The sequence below is a fragment of the Setaria viridis genome, chromosome 7, assembly GCF_005286985.2.
Source record: "Setaria viridis chromosome 7, Setaria_viridis_v4.0, whole genome shotgun sequence".
Lineage (NCBI taxonomy): Eukaryota > Viridiplantae > Streptophyta > Magnoliopsida > Poales > Poaceae > Setaria > Setaria viridis.
The window spans coordinates 32,521,883-32,538,763 of NC_048269.2; the positions used below are offsets into that span (position 1 = coordinate 32,521,883).

At 57.4% G+C, this 16,881-nt stretch overlaps 2 protein-coding genes across 2 annotated transcripts; both read left to right on the forward strand.

The window, feature by feature from the left end:
- Window positions 1-1,668: 1,668 nt before the first annotated feature.
- On the forward strand, window positions 1,669-5,624 carry LOC117864897 (uncharacterized). Its single transcript, XM_072295220.1, has 5 exons — window positions 1,669-2,715; window positions 2,795-3,510; window positions 3,595-4,480; window positions 4,552-5,053; window positions 5,137-5,624. The coding sequence occupies exons 1-5, from the start codon at window positions 1,819-1,821 to the stop codon at window positions 5,520-5,522; spliced, it is 3,387 nt and encodes a 1,128-aa protein (XP_072151321.1). The 5' UTR covers window positions 1,669-1,818; the 3' UTR covers window positions 5,523-5,624.
- Window positions 5,625-10,926: 5,302 nt separating this feature from the next.
- Window positions 10,927-12,417, forward strand: LOC117862899 (uncharacterized). Its single transcript, XM_034746450.2, has 2 exons — window positions 10,927-11,596; window positions 12,172-12,417. Exons 1-2 carry the CDS (start codon window positions 11,263-11,265, stop codon window positions 12,378-12,380), a joined length of 543 nt encoding a protein of 180 aa, XP_034602341.1. The 5' UTR covers window positions 10,927-11,262; the 3' UTR covers window positions 12,381-12,417.
- Window positions 12,418-16,881: the final 4,464 nt, after the last annotated feature.

A 16,881-nucleotide genomic window follows, 5' to 3' on the forward strand; every position in this document is an offset into this window, starting at 1 on the left:
CTTGTCTGGCGGGCCCGGGTCAGCCCGACCCCCTACGCTTGGGGTCGGGCGAGGCGGAGACCTGCGGCGGGGGGTCGGACGCTCCCGACCCTAGACCTGCGGTCGGGCGAGGCGGAGCTTGGTCTTCCGGAGGTCGGGGATGCCTGACCCCGGGATACGGGGTCGGGCGAGGCGGAGCGTGATTCTCGCCCCCCGTGTTGGGCCGGCGCCAGTCTTGTTACCTTAGGTGGGCCTGGGCCTTTACGTTTTGTTGTCTCCATGGGCTTGGGGGGATCGTTAATATTCCCCCCCAGCAGTAGCCCCCAAGCCTGTGGTGGAGCGGGGACGCTCCTCCAGAGGCTGCTGTCATCGCCAGTTATGGGGTCCTCGCGGTTGATCAGGCGACGCATCCCGTGATCGACTCGGCGCGGGAGGATTTCCTGTCGTTCCCTTCTATCTGAGAGCCTTAAGTCGAGACCACCTGCGTGGCCTTTGGTTGCCCCTGAGCCCCCGCGCGTTGCACGGGACCGGTCGGAGGCTAGGTCGACTTTCGTACGTTACCCCTCAAGCGTCCGTTCGCTGGGATGGAGGGGGCGAGCCGTGCCACGCTATCCTCGCGTGGACGATCCTTGGTGCTCATTGAGCTACTAACGGGTTGATTTGAGTGGGTCCCGGTCCCCGTTCGGGGGGGCGGGGAGGTCCGGCTCGGGCCAAGCTGGTGGCGTACCCAAGGCTTCGGTCGGCCAGTTCATATAGGGTCTGATTGGTTCCTTGCACCACCCCGGATACGAGCTCCCCGTATGCGACCTCAAGCTGATTGGTTACCTGGACTAGTGCTGGGCCTGGCTCGCTGCGTGCAAAAAGCGTCGCGGAACCTGGCTCCCGGGGTGCGGCCGAAACCTTCGTTTCCCCGGAGCCAGGCTCGCGCGGTGCATGGAGGAGCACATGGGTAGCATGTCAGGGAGAGAAAGCGGCTGGCCGTGCACGCAACCAATCAATTTCTCTTGCTGGCCTGGCTGCGTTGAAACGCAAACCAATCAGCTCGCTAGCGCACCTCGGGAGCCTGGCCAACGGGGACCTGGATGACCTGTGCGAGCCAGGCTGCGACCGGAAGGAAACGAATCAGACCCATAGTTCCCGAATCCGTTCGGTTGGATCCGGGGGCTCGTTGCCTTTCTTCGGGGAAAAAGCATGAACTTTGATGCCGGTCCGGACTCGAATGTGAGATTGAGACGCCCTGGGCTGTCGCGCGCCCGGGTGATGGCCGCTTGCGGACCCGTCTCCTCTCAGCCCTCGCTCGGGGGCATCCTGGGGCGGTTGTCGAACCCGCGGCGGGCCAACCTTCGAACCCCTGGATCGTAATGGGCCGTAGGGTCGTTTTCAGCCCCTATCCCTTTCTTACCTCTTGGTGGGCCTTGGGCCGAACGTGGAGGGAGGCCGTGCCTCAGACCGGATGTGGAGGAGGCAGTGCTTTGGGCCGGTCGTGGGAGACGTCGTGCGCGTGCCTCCCGGGAGTTGAAGTGGTGGAGGGCGCCGACCCGCGAATCGAGGGAGGAGGGGATGTTTCCGCTGCAGGTCGTGTGCACGGTTTCCAAAAAAGAGGCGGGCGTGACGGGGCGTACCTGGCGCCGCATTTATTGAGATGGGGGCGTCTGTTCTGCTTCCCTCGCGCCTTCCCTATAAAACGAGGGCTTCGCCTCGCCGGTTCCGCCCGCCATCTGCCTTCAAGCCTTTTCGCCTCCTCGCGCGCCCTTAGCTTTCCTGCGCCCGCTTCGTCTTCCTCCGCCCAGTGCCGCACCCTTTCTCTCCATCCCCCGTCGAGCTCTTCTCCCTCCGGCGATGGGATCCTGGGCGCGTTCCCACTTCGGCCCCTCGCGCGCCGAAGGCCTAGTGAGGAAAGGCCTCCTTTGCGAGAGGACGGAGAGGGATGAGTGGGGGTTCCCTGAGATGGAAGAGGTGCCGACTCCGCCCGCCGGCTACGTCGTTTCCTTCGCCCACTTCCACGAGAGGGGGTTCGCGACTCCGCCGAGCCTCTTCTTCCGCGGGCTCTTGCACTACTACGGGCTTGAACTGCAGCACCTCAACCCCAACGGGATTCAGCACGTCGCGGCGTTCGTCGCGCTGTGCGAGGGGTTCCTGGGAATCGAGCCCAACTTCTCGCTGTGGAAGTACTTCTTCACGGTCAGCCTGTACCTGAAGGCCGAGGAGAGGGGGAACCAGCAGCGGTCGACCCCGGTGCCGATAGGGTGCGCCGGAATCCACCTCCGCCATACTCGCGCCAAGGAGTACATGGCGATGAAGACCGCGGCGTCCCACAAGGGGTGGCATAACCAGTGGTTCTACGTGAAGAACTACTCGAACTCCCCCCTGCCGGAATTCACCGGCCGCACCATCGACGTGGCGCCGGAGGTGTGGGCGTACGGGCCAGTGGAGAAGGAGAAGAAGCGGATCCTCGACCTGCTGCAGGCTATCGAGCACCTGAAGGGGAGGGGACTTACCGGCGCCGGGGTCATCGGGGCGTACCACGCCCGGAGGGTGGCGCCCCTGATGCTCCGGGTCCGCCCGCTCTCCGAGATGACCCCCGGCGCGCCGACCGAGGGCACCGTCCTCGCGACGGGTGCGCTCGCTGCCTCCGAGATCCGGCGGCGGGTCCGGGAGGCGTTGGAGGACAAGGATGCCGATTACCCGGTGCCTGGGCACCCGTCGATGCGCCCGGACGAGGGCTTCGTCGACCTGGTAAGGGATTGGGGCGCCGACCTCCTTTTTCCGTGTCTCATAATCGTCGCCCTGATGCGGGGCCATTTTGTGTTCGCAGGGCATGCTGACCCGGGTCGTGGACTCGCATCCGCCGGTGCCGGAGGACGCCGATCGGCGGACGCAAAACCGTCTCCTTGCCGAAGAGCAGAAACGCCGTAAGGACAAGGAGACGGCGAAAAGGAAGAAGAAGGCCGCCAAGGAGTTCCAACGGCGGCGGAGAGGGCGGGTCATGTCAGACGACGGCGACGACGATGATGATGATGACGAGGAGGAAGATGAGGAAGATGATGAAGAGGAGGAAGAGCTGGTTTCCTCCCTTCGGTCGGGTGCGCTCGTAATCCAGGAGGTGCGCCCGCAACCGGCCGCGGGGGATGAGGCGGAGGGGACGTCCGCCCGGGGCTTGGTCTCGCAAGGCTCCGGGACTGCGCCCCATGGGTCGGCGCGGAGCGCCCCCCAGGGGTTGGCGCAGAGCGTTCCCCAGGGGTCGGCGCGGGGCGCCTCCCAGGAGCCGGTGCGGGACGCTCCTCAGGAGTTGGCGCGGAGCGCTCCCCGGAGGTCTTCGGAGCCCGCCTCCGCCGTCGCCCAGGAGCCGGCGCGGGACGTCCCCCCGGAGTCAGCGCGGAGCGCTCCCCGGAGGTCCGCGGAGCCCGCCCCCGCCGTCGCGCCCGAGACTCGAGGGCAGCGGAGCGGCGACAAGCGGCCGCTGCCGGATGCCCCGGGGTCGACGTCCGGCTCCGAGGCGAAGCGCGCGCGCCGTCCTTGCTCTGGAGGAACGTAAGTCGGACTTCCTCGTGAACCTCGCTCTTTCCCCCTCCCTTTTGCGTTCGTCTCCGCTAACACTTGTTCGTTGTTTCGCAGCGCCGCCCCCCGTGGTCTCGTCCTGCAGCTGGCGCCCAAGGTGGCGTTGCGGGTGTCGTCCTCCTCTGTGGGGCGGACCGCGGTCCCCCCCGCGGCGAGCGGCGGGGTCCCTGGTGAGGTCGCGGATCCCGCCGCGGGAGCGACCCCTGTGACGGTGACCGGCGGAGTGGCGGCGGCGTCGAGCGCGGGAGAGGGTGTGGCCCCCGTTCCGCCTTCTGCTCCCCCGGTCGACCCTACGGAGGTGGTCGACCTTGACGCCGACGAGGCGGAGGGGACGGCGGCGACGGGAGGAAGGATGGATGTCCCCGCAGCCGCGACGGGGTCGGCGGCGGCGGCGACAGAGGAGGGAGCGTCTGCCCCCGCGGCCGCGGCGGAGGAGGTGGGGACCTCCGCCCCGGGGATCTCAGCGGAGGTGGCACCGGCGGCGGAGGCGGAGGAGCCCGCTCGAGGGGCTCCGGCAGGAGCGGGGGAGCCTCCCTCGGCGGTTGCGGCGGAGGGCGAGGTAGCCGCGGGGATACCTGTTCCGCCGCTTGCGTCGGAGGCGGCGCCGCCGTCGGGCGACCCCGCGGCGGCCCTGGCGGCGACGGGTGCGCAGGCGCTGGGGCCGTCGGTGAACCTGGCGGCTTCCGGGACGGTGGAGCCTGCTTCGACGGCGGCGCCAGGATCGGCTCCCGCCTCGGCCTTGGCTGCTACCGTTCCCAGGGCGTGGAGAGGGTCTGTCCTGCGTTGGGCATCCCGTGAGGACCCGCCGAGGCACCTCTTCACCCTGGATGACGCCGCGGAGTGGCACAAGTGGCAGGTGGTGCAGGGTGGCCTCGCCAACGCCCGCGCGGCTCTGTCCTCGGCGATGGGGGCTTTGGACAACGTCGTCCTCCCTGGTAGCCAGGTACGTCGCCCCTCCTGTTGGCGATTGTCCCTTTCCCGTTGCCTTGCCCCTGATGGCGTATTGCTTTGCAGGCTCTCCAAGAGTGCAGTCGGGGGAAATCTGATTTCCTCCGGCTGGAGCGGGGGCTCTGGGAGCGCTTCAACTTGGAGAGGGAGCGAACCAGGGAGCTGTCCATGCAGGTTGCTGCCGCCCAGGGGGTCATCGGCGACCTGCAAAGGCGCGAGCAAGCGGCGCAGGAGGAGGCGCGGCGGTCGGAAGCCAAACTCCAAGCCGTCGTCGACAAGGCCCGCCTTGACCGCGAGGAGTTCCAGGCTGCCGCCGAGAAGGCCCGCCATGACGCCGAGGAGCTCGCACGGCTGAAGGGGGAGCATGAAGCCCTTCAAAAGACCGTCGAGCGCATCCGGCGCGAGCGGCAAAAGGCTTGGCAGGACCGGGACGCCGAGAAGGTCCGGAAGGAGGAGGCCGAGAAGGTGGCGGCTGACCTTGGGGCGGAGGTCGGCCAGCTTCAAGCGCAAGCGCGGGAGCTTCAGGCCTCTGTGGCCCGGGAACGCCAGCTGAAGGCCCAGTCCGAGGGTAAGACTCTGCTCATTTTTTTTTGTCTTTGTGATGTTGCGGTGATTTTCGATTTAGCGGGTTCTTCTGGGTGATCCTTGCAGGCGAGCTCGCCCGGCTGAGGGAGGCGCTTGACGCGGAACGCACTGAGCATGGCGCCCTGCGGGATGCGGTCCACGTCGTCTGCGACGACCTCAGCGTGGTCCAGGGGGAGGGGACGAGCTCGCTGGCGGCTCGTGTCCTTGGGACCTACCGCCGAGCCCGCGAGATTGCCCTGGAGGCGCTCCGCACCGGCGTGAGGCGAGCCTTCGGGGTCTTTGGCTCCCACTACTCCGGCATCAACTTCGCCGGGATGAGCGGGGGGTACGCCGCCGGCTACTCCGAGGCCGAGCTGGACGAGATCGACGCGTCGGTGCTCGACCCGGCGGAGGCCTTGGCGAAGCTCCTCGAGGATGAAGCCGTCCCGCCCGCCGATCCCCGGGCAAGTTAACTGCATCGGGCTAGCGCCCCAGATGTAAATATATTAGTTTCAGACTCGTTTTGTGATGGCCATAGAGGCCTTTTCTATAAATTGTCGTGAAAAAGTTTTCAATCCCCTTTCTTATTTTTTGGACTTGTAAAGTTTAGAGCGCTTTGTCGGGTGTGTCAGTAAGCATTGATGAGCGAAGACACCGTAGCCGCTGGGGCGTAGGTTTTTTCGCAGTCCGATCAGTCTTGCCTGAACACCGGTCGTGCACTCTCTCGTTTTCATGCCCGAAAGTTCAGAAGGAGGGTCGGCCCGGAAAGAGAGCGTTTTGAGAGGATGTCAAGTGGCTTGGGCCGGAGCCCCTGATAGCCCCCGAGGGATGTGCGACCCTGAGGCAGAGCCAGGGTCGGATATCCCTGAGTTCGAAGCGAAACTTGAATGGATCCAACTCAAAATTCTTTTTTCCGTAAAATTTTTAATTTACAGAAGTGTCTTATGTACAGAACTTGGAAACGAAAGCTAGGGGTAGAAGCGTCTTAGCTGTTCTATGTTCCAGGCGGAGCCGCCCTCGTGGTTGGCCATCTGAAGCTGGAGATGTACGCGCAAAGGTCCCCTACCTGGCGCGCCAACTGTCGTTGTCAAGATTTGCGGATCAAGACTTAGACTATTAAATTTCTTTTATGCGCGTTAGACTGGTTCGGGCAAAAGAAGCCCTATATCCAGTATCGAGGATGCTCGTGTTGCCCACACGGGGTTATGTAGCAGGGGTTACAGGTGAGCGAGAGAGGGAATGTAGGAATGTGCTGTTGGCTTGAGGAAGAAAGTCTCCGCCCCCATCTCTCTGGCCCCGACGCTCCTTTTATATCGTAAGGAGACCGCCGGGGTTACAGGTGAGACGGGTGTGGAAGACGGTAAAGAGTAAAACATAGCAGGGTAAAAATACAACACGAAGGGAGGAATCAAGTTCCTAGGTTCCCGGCGCCCACGCCGGCCTTCGGCGTCTGCCGGCGCGTATGCTGGAGGAGGAGGGTGGCCGCGCGCCAACTGTCGTCGCGCCCCGCAGATGGCCTCCTCGGTGGCTGTAGCCGCCGGGTCATGAGGGCGTTTCGTCGTGACTCCGGTGTCCGTCGGGAGGGACGGCGGATGCCGCCGTCCTGCCGATGGCTCGCGGAGGGCGAGCGTCACATCCCCGCTGCCGGGCGCGCGGGGCCCGAGGACGGGCGAGTCTTTCCTCTGCTCCGAGCGGTGCAGGCCATGAGTGCGAGGCCGCAGGTACTGTAGCTTGTACAGTGCGACCGTGCATGGGTACTTGCAGTGGTTGCGTGAGGAGCGCGATCATCCCTCTTCCTGACATACCTGCGGCGCATTTATGGCGAGATTGACAGGGGGACCCACGAGATCTGCGCCCGAGGCGGATACTTGTCGGGCGGGCCCGGATCAGCCCGACCCCAGATCTGCGGTCGGGCGAGGCGGAGCTTGGTCTTCCGGGGGTCGGGGATGCCCGACCCCGGAACTTGGGGTCGGGCGAGGCGGAGTGCAGTCCACAAGAGGTCGGGAGCATCCGACCCCGGGTTTTCAGTCGGGCGAGGCGGAGCGTGGCCTCTTCTTTCCCTGTTGGGCCGACGGCAATTTCGCTACCTTAGATGGGCCTGGGCCTTCGTGACTGTTGCTTTAAGCGGCATTAGGAGGCCGTTAATATTTCCCCCCGACAGTAGCCCCCGAGCCTGTGGTGGAGCAAGAATGCTCCTCCAGAGGCTTTTTCCGCCGGAGATGTTCTGCTCGTCCTGCAAGTGGCGGCTGATTAGGGGTAGGGAACGTTGTTAGTCCGGCTTGACCGGGGAATCCTCGAATCGCGACCACACGCGTGGTCGTTGATTGTGACGCTAGCCCCCGAGCCCCCGCGCGTTGCAGGAGACCGATCGGGAGGCTAGATCGGCTTTCGATCGTTACCCCTCAAGCATCCGTTCGCTGGGACGGAGGGGTTGAGCCGTGCCACGCTATCCTCGTTGGACGAACCGTGGTGCTCGTTGAGCTGCGAACGGGTAGGTTCGAGTGGAGTCCCGGTCCCCGTTCGGGGGTCCGGCTCGGGCCAAGCTGGTGGCGTACTCCAGGCTCCAGCCGGCCAGCTCATATGGTTCCCGAGTCCGTTCGGTCGGATCCGGGGGCTCGTTGCCTTTCCTTTGGAAAAACCATGAACTTTGATGCCGGTCTGGACTCGAACGTGAGAACGGGACGCCCATGGCTTTCGCTCGCCCGGGTGTCGGCCGCTAGCGGACCCGTGCCTTCTCACCCCTCGCTCGGGGGATGTCCCTGTCGAACCCGTAGCGGGCCAGCCTTCGAACCTCTGGATCGTAATGGGACGTAGGGGCTTTTTCAGCCCCGTATCCCTTTCTTACCTTTCGGTGGGCCTCGGGCTGAATCGGGGCGGACGTTGCGTCTTGGGCCGAACGTGGGGGACGTCGTCGGCGTGCCTTCCGGGAGACGGAATCGAGGGGGAGAGGATGTTTTCGCGGCCGGTCGTGCGCGCGGTTTCCAAAAAGAAAGTGGGCGTGACGGGGGCGTACCTGGCGCCGCATTTATGGCGACAGGGGCGTCGGTGGTTCCGCCTCGCGCCTTTCCTATAAAAACGAGAGCTCCGCCTCGCTGGTTCCGCCCGCCTTTTCGCCCTCCAGACTCGCCCTTAGCTCGCCTGCGCCCGCTTCGTCTTCCTCCGCTCAAAGCTACGCCCTTTCTTCCCACCCCCGTCAGGTTTCTTCCTCCTCCGACGATGGGATCTTGGGGGATTTCTCACTTCAACTCCTCGCGCGCCGAAGGCCTGGTGAGGAAAGGCCTCCTCTGCGAGAGGACGGAGGCGGGCGAGTGGGAGCTGCCGGGGTCGGAGCAGGTGCCGTCGCCTAGCTCCCGCCGGCTACGTCGTCTCTTTCGCCCATATCCATGAGCGGGGGTTCGCGACTCCACCGAGCCGCTTCTTCCGGGGGCTCCTCCACTACTACGGGCTCGAGCTTCAGCACCTCAACCCCAACGGGATCCAGCACATCGCGGCGTTCGTTGCGCTGTGCGAGGGGTTCCTGGGCATCGAGCCCAACTTCTCGCTGTGGAAGTACTTCTTCACGGTGAGCCTGTACCAGAAGACGGAGAGGAGGGGGAGCCAGCAGCGGTCGCCCCCGGTGCCGATCGGGTGCGCCGGAATCCACCTCCGCCATACTCGCTCCAAGGAGTATATGGCGATGAAGACCTCGGCGTCCCACAAGGGGTGGCATAACCAGTGGTTCTACGTGAAGAACTACTCGAACTCCCCCCTGCCGGAATTCACCGGCCGCACCATCGACGTGGCGCCGGAGGTGTGGGCGTACGGGCCAGTGGAGAAGGAGAAGAAGCGGATCCTCGACCTGCTGCAGGCTATCGAGCAGTTGAAGAGGATGGGGCTTACCGGCGCCGGGGTCATCGGGGCGTACCACGCCCGGAGGGTGGCGCCCCTGATGCTCCGGGTCCGCCCGCTCTCCGAGATGACCCCCGGCGCGCCGACCCCGCACCGTCCTCGCGACGGGTGCGCTCGCTGCCCGGACGAGGGCTTCGTCGACCTGGTAAGGGATTGGGGCGCCGACCTCCTTTTTCCGTGTCTCATAATCGTCGCCCTGATGCGGGGCCATTTTGTGTTCGCAGGGCATGCTGACCCGGGTCGTGGACTCGCATCCGCCGGTGCCGGAGGACGCCGATCGGCGGACGCAAAACCGTCTCCTTGCCGAAGAGCAGAAACGCCGTAAGGACAAGGAGACGGCGAAAAGGAAGAAGAAGGCCGCCAAGGAGTTCCAACGGCGGCGGAGAGGGCGGGTCATGTCAGACGACGGCGACGACGATGATGATGATGACGAGGAGGAAGATGAGGAAGATGATGAAGAGGAGGAAGAGCTGGTTTCCTCCCTTCGGTCGGGTGCGCTCGTAATCCGGGAGGTGCGCCCGCAACCGGCCGCGGGGGATGAGGCGGAGGGGACGTCCGCCCGGGGCTTGGTCTCGCAAGGCTCCGGGACTGCGCCCCAGGGGTCGGCGCGGACGCCCCCCAGGGGTTGGCGCAGAGCGTTCCCCAGGGGTCGGCGCGGGACGCTCCTCAGGAGTTGGCGCGGAGCGCTCCCCGGAGGTCTTCGGAGCCCGCCTCCGCCGTCGCGCAGGAGCCGGCGCGGGACGTCCCCCCGGAGTCAGCGCGGAGCGCTCCCCGGAGGTCCGCGGAGCCCGCCCCCGCCGTCGCGCCCGAGACTCGAGGGCAGCGGAGCGGCGACAAGCGGCCGCTGCCGGATGCCCCGGGGTCGACGTCCGGCTCCGAGGCGAAGCGCGCGCGCCGTCCTTGCTCTGGAGGAACGTAAGTCGGACTTCCTCGTGAACCTCGCTCTTTCCCCCTCCCTTTTGCGTTCGTCTCCGCTAACACTTGTTGAGCGTGGCCTCTTCTTTCCTTGTTGGGCCGACGGCAATTTCGCTACCTTAGATGGGCCTGGGCCTTCATGACTGTTGCTTTAAGCGGGAGGCCGTTAATATTGATTTTATTTCAATGCACTTCAGTAGGGGTTTCGTCCTCCTGTTCCTTCAAAAAAATTCGCTTGTGCCGTTTCCAAGACCCCTATGCTGCATAGACAAATCCTATATGTAGGTACCAGTTTTTTTTATAACTAGGGACTTACGATTTGATGATGCATGTGCACAACACTAATACGTAGTTGTATATATACGTCTATTATTATATGTGGATAATTTAGTAATGGTTACATTGTAAAAGTGATATTTCGAATAGAATGACATTTTAGACTTTATGCTAGTGTCAAAAAAATATTATAGTGATACCATTTGTGTTATCTTACCATGATACCCGTATACTACCTATGTATGCTACCCATATCGCACATGAAATTTTAGTACTATACAATTAATCTTAACCATCGGATGTTTTTTTACTAATCCCTTTCGAACACTAGTATAGCCTAATATTGTGCATCGTAAAGAGCTCATCTATGATGCCACTTTGATTCACTGTGCACTATCCTAGCTCTATACCCCACATGTTATAATTTTTTACTGACAAATTTGATTCCAGCGTTTAGCTCAGTTTGTCTAATCTTAATTGTGCCTACACCTAACCTTTGTCAAGTGCCAACCAAACCCGCTAATGTTGTTGCCTGAGCTGAGACCGCACTCTTTTCACAGAAATCGCTACTCGCTCTATGCACTGGAGCCTACCCGGCCACAAATCTCAAGTCAGCGATGATGTTTGGTTGCTAGCCACCATTTACTACATCTATCCTTTGTCAAGTGTGGCAAACTACAAAATAAAGAAATTTGAAGCCACATTTTACCATAGCAAAGTGAATTTTGCTATATTTTTTTTTAACTCTATGACATGTGGAGCTCAAAAAGAATATTGTCTAAAGTTAGTGGCCAACCAAACACCTACCAATTGATCAAACTTGCCTAAGCTTAGGTATGCCAAGATGTGACAGGGAATCAAACACCCCGTAAGCCCATCAACCCCTTATGCCAGATAACTCAAACAGGGCCCTAATCATCAAGCTCCAGCTTTGGGCCATCCCCATGTCATCCAACACGGGCCGGGAGAAATGTACAGGCCCTTTACTGATCCCAGCAGCCCGCGGACCTCTCTCACCTCATCAGTCAACAAGCCCACCCCGGCCGTCCCAACACCAATCCGAGATCTAGAGGCATCTCGCTAGCCTTCTCTTCGGCGGCGGGGCAAAAACCCTAACCTTCCCGGCGGCGGAATATGGAGGCGATGGATCTGGAGGCGAAGCTGGGCGAGAACGGCCACGGCCACAAGAGGTCTGATCTGGATCTGGAGGCGAAGCTGGGTGAGAACGGCCACGGCCACGGCCACAAGAGGTCTGATCTGGATCTGGAGAAGGCCGCGGGTCAAGTGCTTCAGGGCGGCGATGCTAAAAGGCCGCGCGAGGCCAACAACGGCGACCACCACAGCGCTATGGAGACGGATGAGGAGGAGGAGGAGGAGGAGCTGGGGCTGGAGGGTTGCTTTGAGTTGCACCGCAAGAGTTGGCTCTCGATGTTCGGCAGAAACGGCGCCATCCCCTTCGAGGCCGAGAGTACGTATTCGTCTGCACATCTCTCTTGCTTCTCCTCGTCTTGATCAGCTTTTCCTCGTCTTGATCATCTTGTTGGAGCTTTCTTCAGTCGTGGCCAACGGATTAGGATCCACTCAAAAACCGTAATTTCAAATCCGTAGCATTTGTTTCTTTTCTTATATCAAGGAGGCATGATTAGACGCGTGAACTTGCTGGGGACTGGTGCTTGAGATCAATGGTAGGAGGTTAGAAAAAACGTCATGATGTGGGTCATCCGTTTTAGATCCTGTTGTTTACAAAACCTACTTATTCTATTTTAGAAAGAATAAAAGATAATATTAAATGTTAATATGAACCCCGTTTCAATCCTATATTGGCTTGAGATCTATATGATTTCCCCATATATTTGCTCCTAATTACATTGTTTGTCAAATGTTTATAGTAAAAAAAATCCCCTTTCCAAGCCATTTTATCATATGCAGCTATACGAGTAACAGTTTTTCCTTATGCACAGCATTTGTTTGCTTCATCATCAATCAATTATGATGTCTAGGTATAGATGACTGGACTAACAAATAACCCCCTTCCTTTTTCAGCCCAGTACCCTCCCATGTGCTACACGGACATACCGATGCTGCCAGCAATTGCTGGACCTGGTGATACCATGGAGGTCTTCTTCGTCAAGGTGACTCAGATCACCAGCGACCTCCAATGGCCACTAGATGTCTATGGCATTGTCGCTGTGCGCGATTCCCTAGACTGGAAGCGCAACTACCTCTTCAGTCGAGGCAGAGATAATTGCTAGACCCTCACCTCTCAGGCATGTTCAAACATCTGTGTTTCAACTTCTGTCCTATTCCATTGCCCATTTAATCTACTATAAGCATCTCAATGCATGTATATGGTGTAATCTGCTTGGTAGTACTTGTTGGTGTATGTGTGTATTATGGCCCAATAAGGCCCATGTATGACTGCTATATAGCCACCCACTAGGGTTAGCCCAATAGATAAGATTTACACTCTAATATGGTATCAGCCTAGGTTAGGGTTTACCTGTGCCTGGCCGTCGCCGCCGGCCGGCGCCATGGCCGGCGACCCCCTTCCCACTGACCCGGTGGACCAGCCACCGCTACCGTTGTGTCCTGCAGGTACTGCTCCGTCGTGGTTCTCCTCAGGCTCGACGTCCACCGGTGCTGTCCCTGACCCTGCGCCTAGCGCGGGTCCGACGGTGCCGGCCTCTGGTGCTGCTTCTACCCATTCGCCCTGCGCGGGACCAGTGGCACCGCCCGCAGCACCTGCTGTCCGGTTTGCGCAGCCCGTGCGCGTCTACCAGCGCCGGGCGAGGCCGGCTCCCCTGGACCTGCAGCCAGCCACGCTACCGCCGTCGCCGCCTCAGTCATCGTCGGTGGACTCGTCTCCGCCGGCGATGCCTACACCACCACCACCTCCGCCGGCCCCGACTGCCCGTGTCGCGCCGTCGGTGTACCATCCGCCTCTCCTACACCGGCACCCGCGTCACGTTCACCCTATGGTGACGCGACTTGCGGCTGGTACCCTGTAGCCCCGGGCTCTTTCAGCGATGCCCGGCGTGCCGCAGGTTTCTCCTGTACCCTCCTCCGTCCGCGGCGCCCTGTCGGATCCTCACTGGCGCCGCGCGATGGAAGAGGAGTACGCGGCACTCCTCGCCAACCAGACTCTGGTGCCCCGTCCGCCTGGCTCCAACGTCGTCACCGGCAAGTGGATCTGGACACACAAGCGGCGGGCTGATGGTACCCTCGAGCGGTACAAGGCTCGCTGGGTTCTCCGGGGTTTCACTCAGCGCCCTGGTGTTGACTACGACAAGACGTTCAGTCCGGTGGTCAAGCCAGCTACTGTCCGGACTGTTCTCTCACTGGCTCTCTCCCGCTCCTGGCCCGTGCATCAGCTCGACGTCAAGAACGCCTTCCTGCACGGTACTCTGACTGAGACTGTTTACTGCAGCCAGCCAGCGGGGTTTGTTGACTCTTCTCGGCCTGATATGGTCTGCCGAGCTCCACACCCCTTCTTCCCGGAGCACTCTTGTCTACTGCGACAACGTCAGTGCGGTGTACCTCTCCACCAACCCTGTTCAGCACCAGCGGACCAAGCATGTGGAGATTGACCTTCATTTCGTCCAGGATCGGGTCGCCATCGGCGATGTTCGGGTCCTCCACGTCCCGACCACCTCTCAGTTTGCTGACATCTTCACCAAGGGCCTCCCGTCACCTGCCTTCACCGAGTTTCGCTCCAGCCTCAACATCACCTGTGGCTAGTTGCGTCTGTGGGGGGCTTGTGTGTGTGCGCCTTTCTTTTCATGTCCAGTCTGCAACTCCGCTGCGTCGGTAGTTCAGACTGCGGGGGAGTGTTGGTGTATGTGTGTATTATGGCCCAATAAGGCCCATGTATGACTGCTATATAGCTACCCACTAGGGTTAGCCCAATAGATAAGATTTACACTCTAATAGTACTGGTAATATCAGCTGATTTTTATGGCGCTTAGCTCCAAGCTAGCATTCGGAAGAAATATTTATACAGGTTGATACTGTGAATTAGGATCCGAACCTTTCCCTCATAGATACTTTATGCATGTTGCTGCTGGCTCTTAAAATGTAAATAGTAAAACTTGGTTATATTTTTAAAAGTATATCAAATGTAGTTTTTATAGTTGGTATCCATTTCACTTCTTGGTTGGCTGGCCCTGACATGCAAGATTTCAGTAGGTGGGCACATTCCTGATCCTTAAATCTGCATTTTAGAGGATGCTATTAAGTGGTTTTGTATGTGCATCACTAGTGAAATAAATTGCTGGCTGCTGATTCACCTTTAGTGATGGTGTTCCCAAAGGCAATTGAAATTTGCGGGCTTTTAATTTGTCGGCTGCTGATGCACCTTTAGTGATGGTGTTCCTAAAGGCAATTGAAATTTGCTGGCCTTTAATTTGTGTGCCACTGTATGCAGGATTCTCTTTTGCAACTTACAGGTCCTAGCCGATCTATCCTGCTGTGGGATGAGCCTATTTTTGAGATTGACCTGAAAGTGAAGGACAAAGGGAGTTCATTGTCTGAAGATGACAAGATTTTATGCTTGGATTTCTTTGGATACAACATCTCTTACAGAGGCAGTCTCAGTTACACCAGAACAGAGGTGCTTTCAAGCAAGCATAGCACAGTGGAGGTCAGGTACGCTCATGTCAAGCGCTCTGTGGAGGTGACCATCACTGCCCGCATCAGCAAGGGATCAGCAAGGGATCAGGCAACTTTAGTGCACGCCTCACTGCCTGCAACACGAGCATTGGTGAGGATGTAGTGCTGCTGGACACCAGGGGCAAGGAGGTGGTCGTCAACGAGGATGGGGAGGTCACACTGCAGCGCCGAGTAGTTGTCGTGGAGGAGAGGGCTGAACTGATCCTTGGCATCAAGGCTGAACAGCTAGGTGACGCTGGCGAGAGCAGCACTAAGCTTGAGAAGAAGTTTGGTTTTGTAGCTAAGTCAGTCCGGAGAAATCAAGGCTATTTTCACATTGGATCCTCGAGCCTGCACATGGTGGTTGCATGGTCTCTTCTTCCTCAGATTACTTCAGAACTGTGTGTCATCGTACCACGACATGACTCGGCCACTGACTTGGTGATGCTATTACCTGGCAAACTAATGTTGCTTCCTTCGGGTGTTTTTAAGTTATAACATATGTATGTAAGATGCTTGTGAACTGATGTCTGGTACTTGTTGTGGTTATGCTGCCATGAAGATTTAATTTATGTAAGCCTCTAGCCCTGATTATATCTATTTCTTTGTCGAGTCAGTATGCATTTTGATTTATATGTTACATAAACAACTACTACCTCCATCCATAAATATATGAAGTTTAGGACAAACAAATTAGTTCAAAAATGGACTAATTTGCTTGTCCTAAGCATCATATATTTGAGGACGGAGGGTATAATTCATCCAACTGATGAGTGTGTGCGATGAACATTTCTGCCACCTAATTACTCTCTATTTACATTTCGTGAGAAAATAATAAGATATTTACCACCTGCTCTGTTGGGCTTCGTCAAGCTGCCATGTTCAACATGAGCCCCTCGTACACTGGTTTCGTGGCCATCTTGATTATTTACCCTCTCCACCACTTTCGTTTCATTCATTTACATTTTCTGTTCATATTCACTGGCACAGGAATTGATCAGACTGCCCTCGTGGCCAGGAAATAAAAAGTTCCTTCAGTTCATCCAAAGCAACCGCTGGAACCTGGCACCATGAATCTTTCTCTTTGAAAAAAGTATCTTGTATGCCACTAAACATTATACCATTCCCTTATGTGATATATAAAGTTTTGAGTTTACTTACGTCATTACGTGCCAGTACTTAAATTTCCATTCTCTTCCGTGCTATCTCGGTTACTTACTCAAAATCCAATGAAGAAGGACGTTTTTGTCCAATTTTCTTACGTACCGCTGAAATGCAAAGGGTGAAAACTTTCACATACTCCATTCACCTAATAAAAACCGCAATTCTAACACTTCAAAAAAATCCTGAAAAAATGCAATCCTTCGCTTTGGACCACTAGGAGGGCCTACTTAATTAGCTTAAAGATAACCGGTCAAAATACATTTGCTAGTCTCAATTACTTTGCATGCCGTAAATTTACGCTAAGGAAAAAGAAAAGACAACATGCCTAAATAGTTGGATTTGGATAGTTCATAAGGAATTTGACAATGATATTAATTCGTCTCGTGATGTGATATGATCAAATTAGACAAACATGCATGCTCCCTCTGTCAAAAAAACAAATCACCCAAGAAATTGTAGGATGGATTAAAAAAACAAGGAGTTAAAATGACCTTATTTATTCTGGTGCTAATTGACTGATGCATACCTGTGCATATAAGCACGTACTAAATTAAGTGTAATAACTTATTTTTTTTTGACAAATTTTGAATGATAATATCCGTATCAAAATAGCTGTCAATGACACTTAGTCTTAACCATTCATATTATTAAAAAATTATTTAAGCATCATTTATTTTGTTTTTGTTTGTGGCTTACTTTACCATCATAAATATTCTTTTCGTACGTTTACAATAAATTTTTAAATAAAATGAATGGTCAGATGTATCAGAAAAAATTAACAGCGATAAATATTTTGCTATGGAGGAAGTATATTTATTTTTGAACGAAGGGACTGAAAAACCCTAAGCAAATTCCCTATCTGCCATTAAAAATTTAACTCATTCCTTACGTGCCATCAAAATTAACTCCATCCCCTCAGTGCCACTGAAAATTTAACTCCAT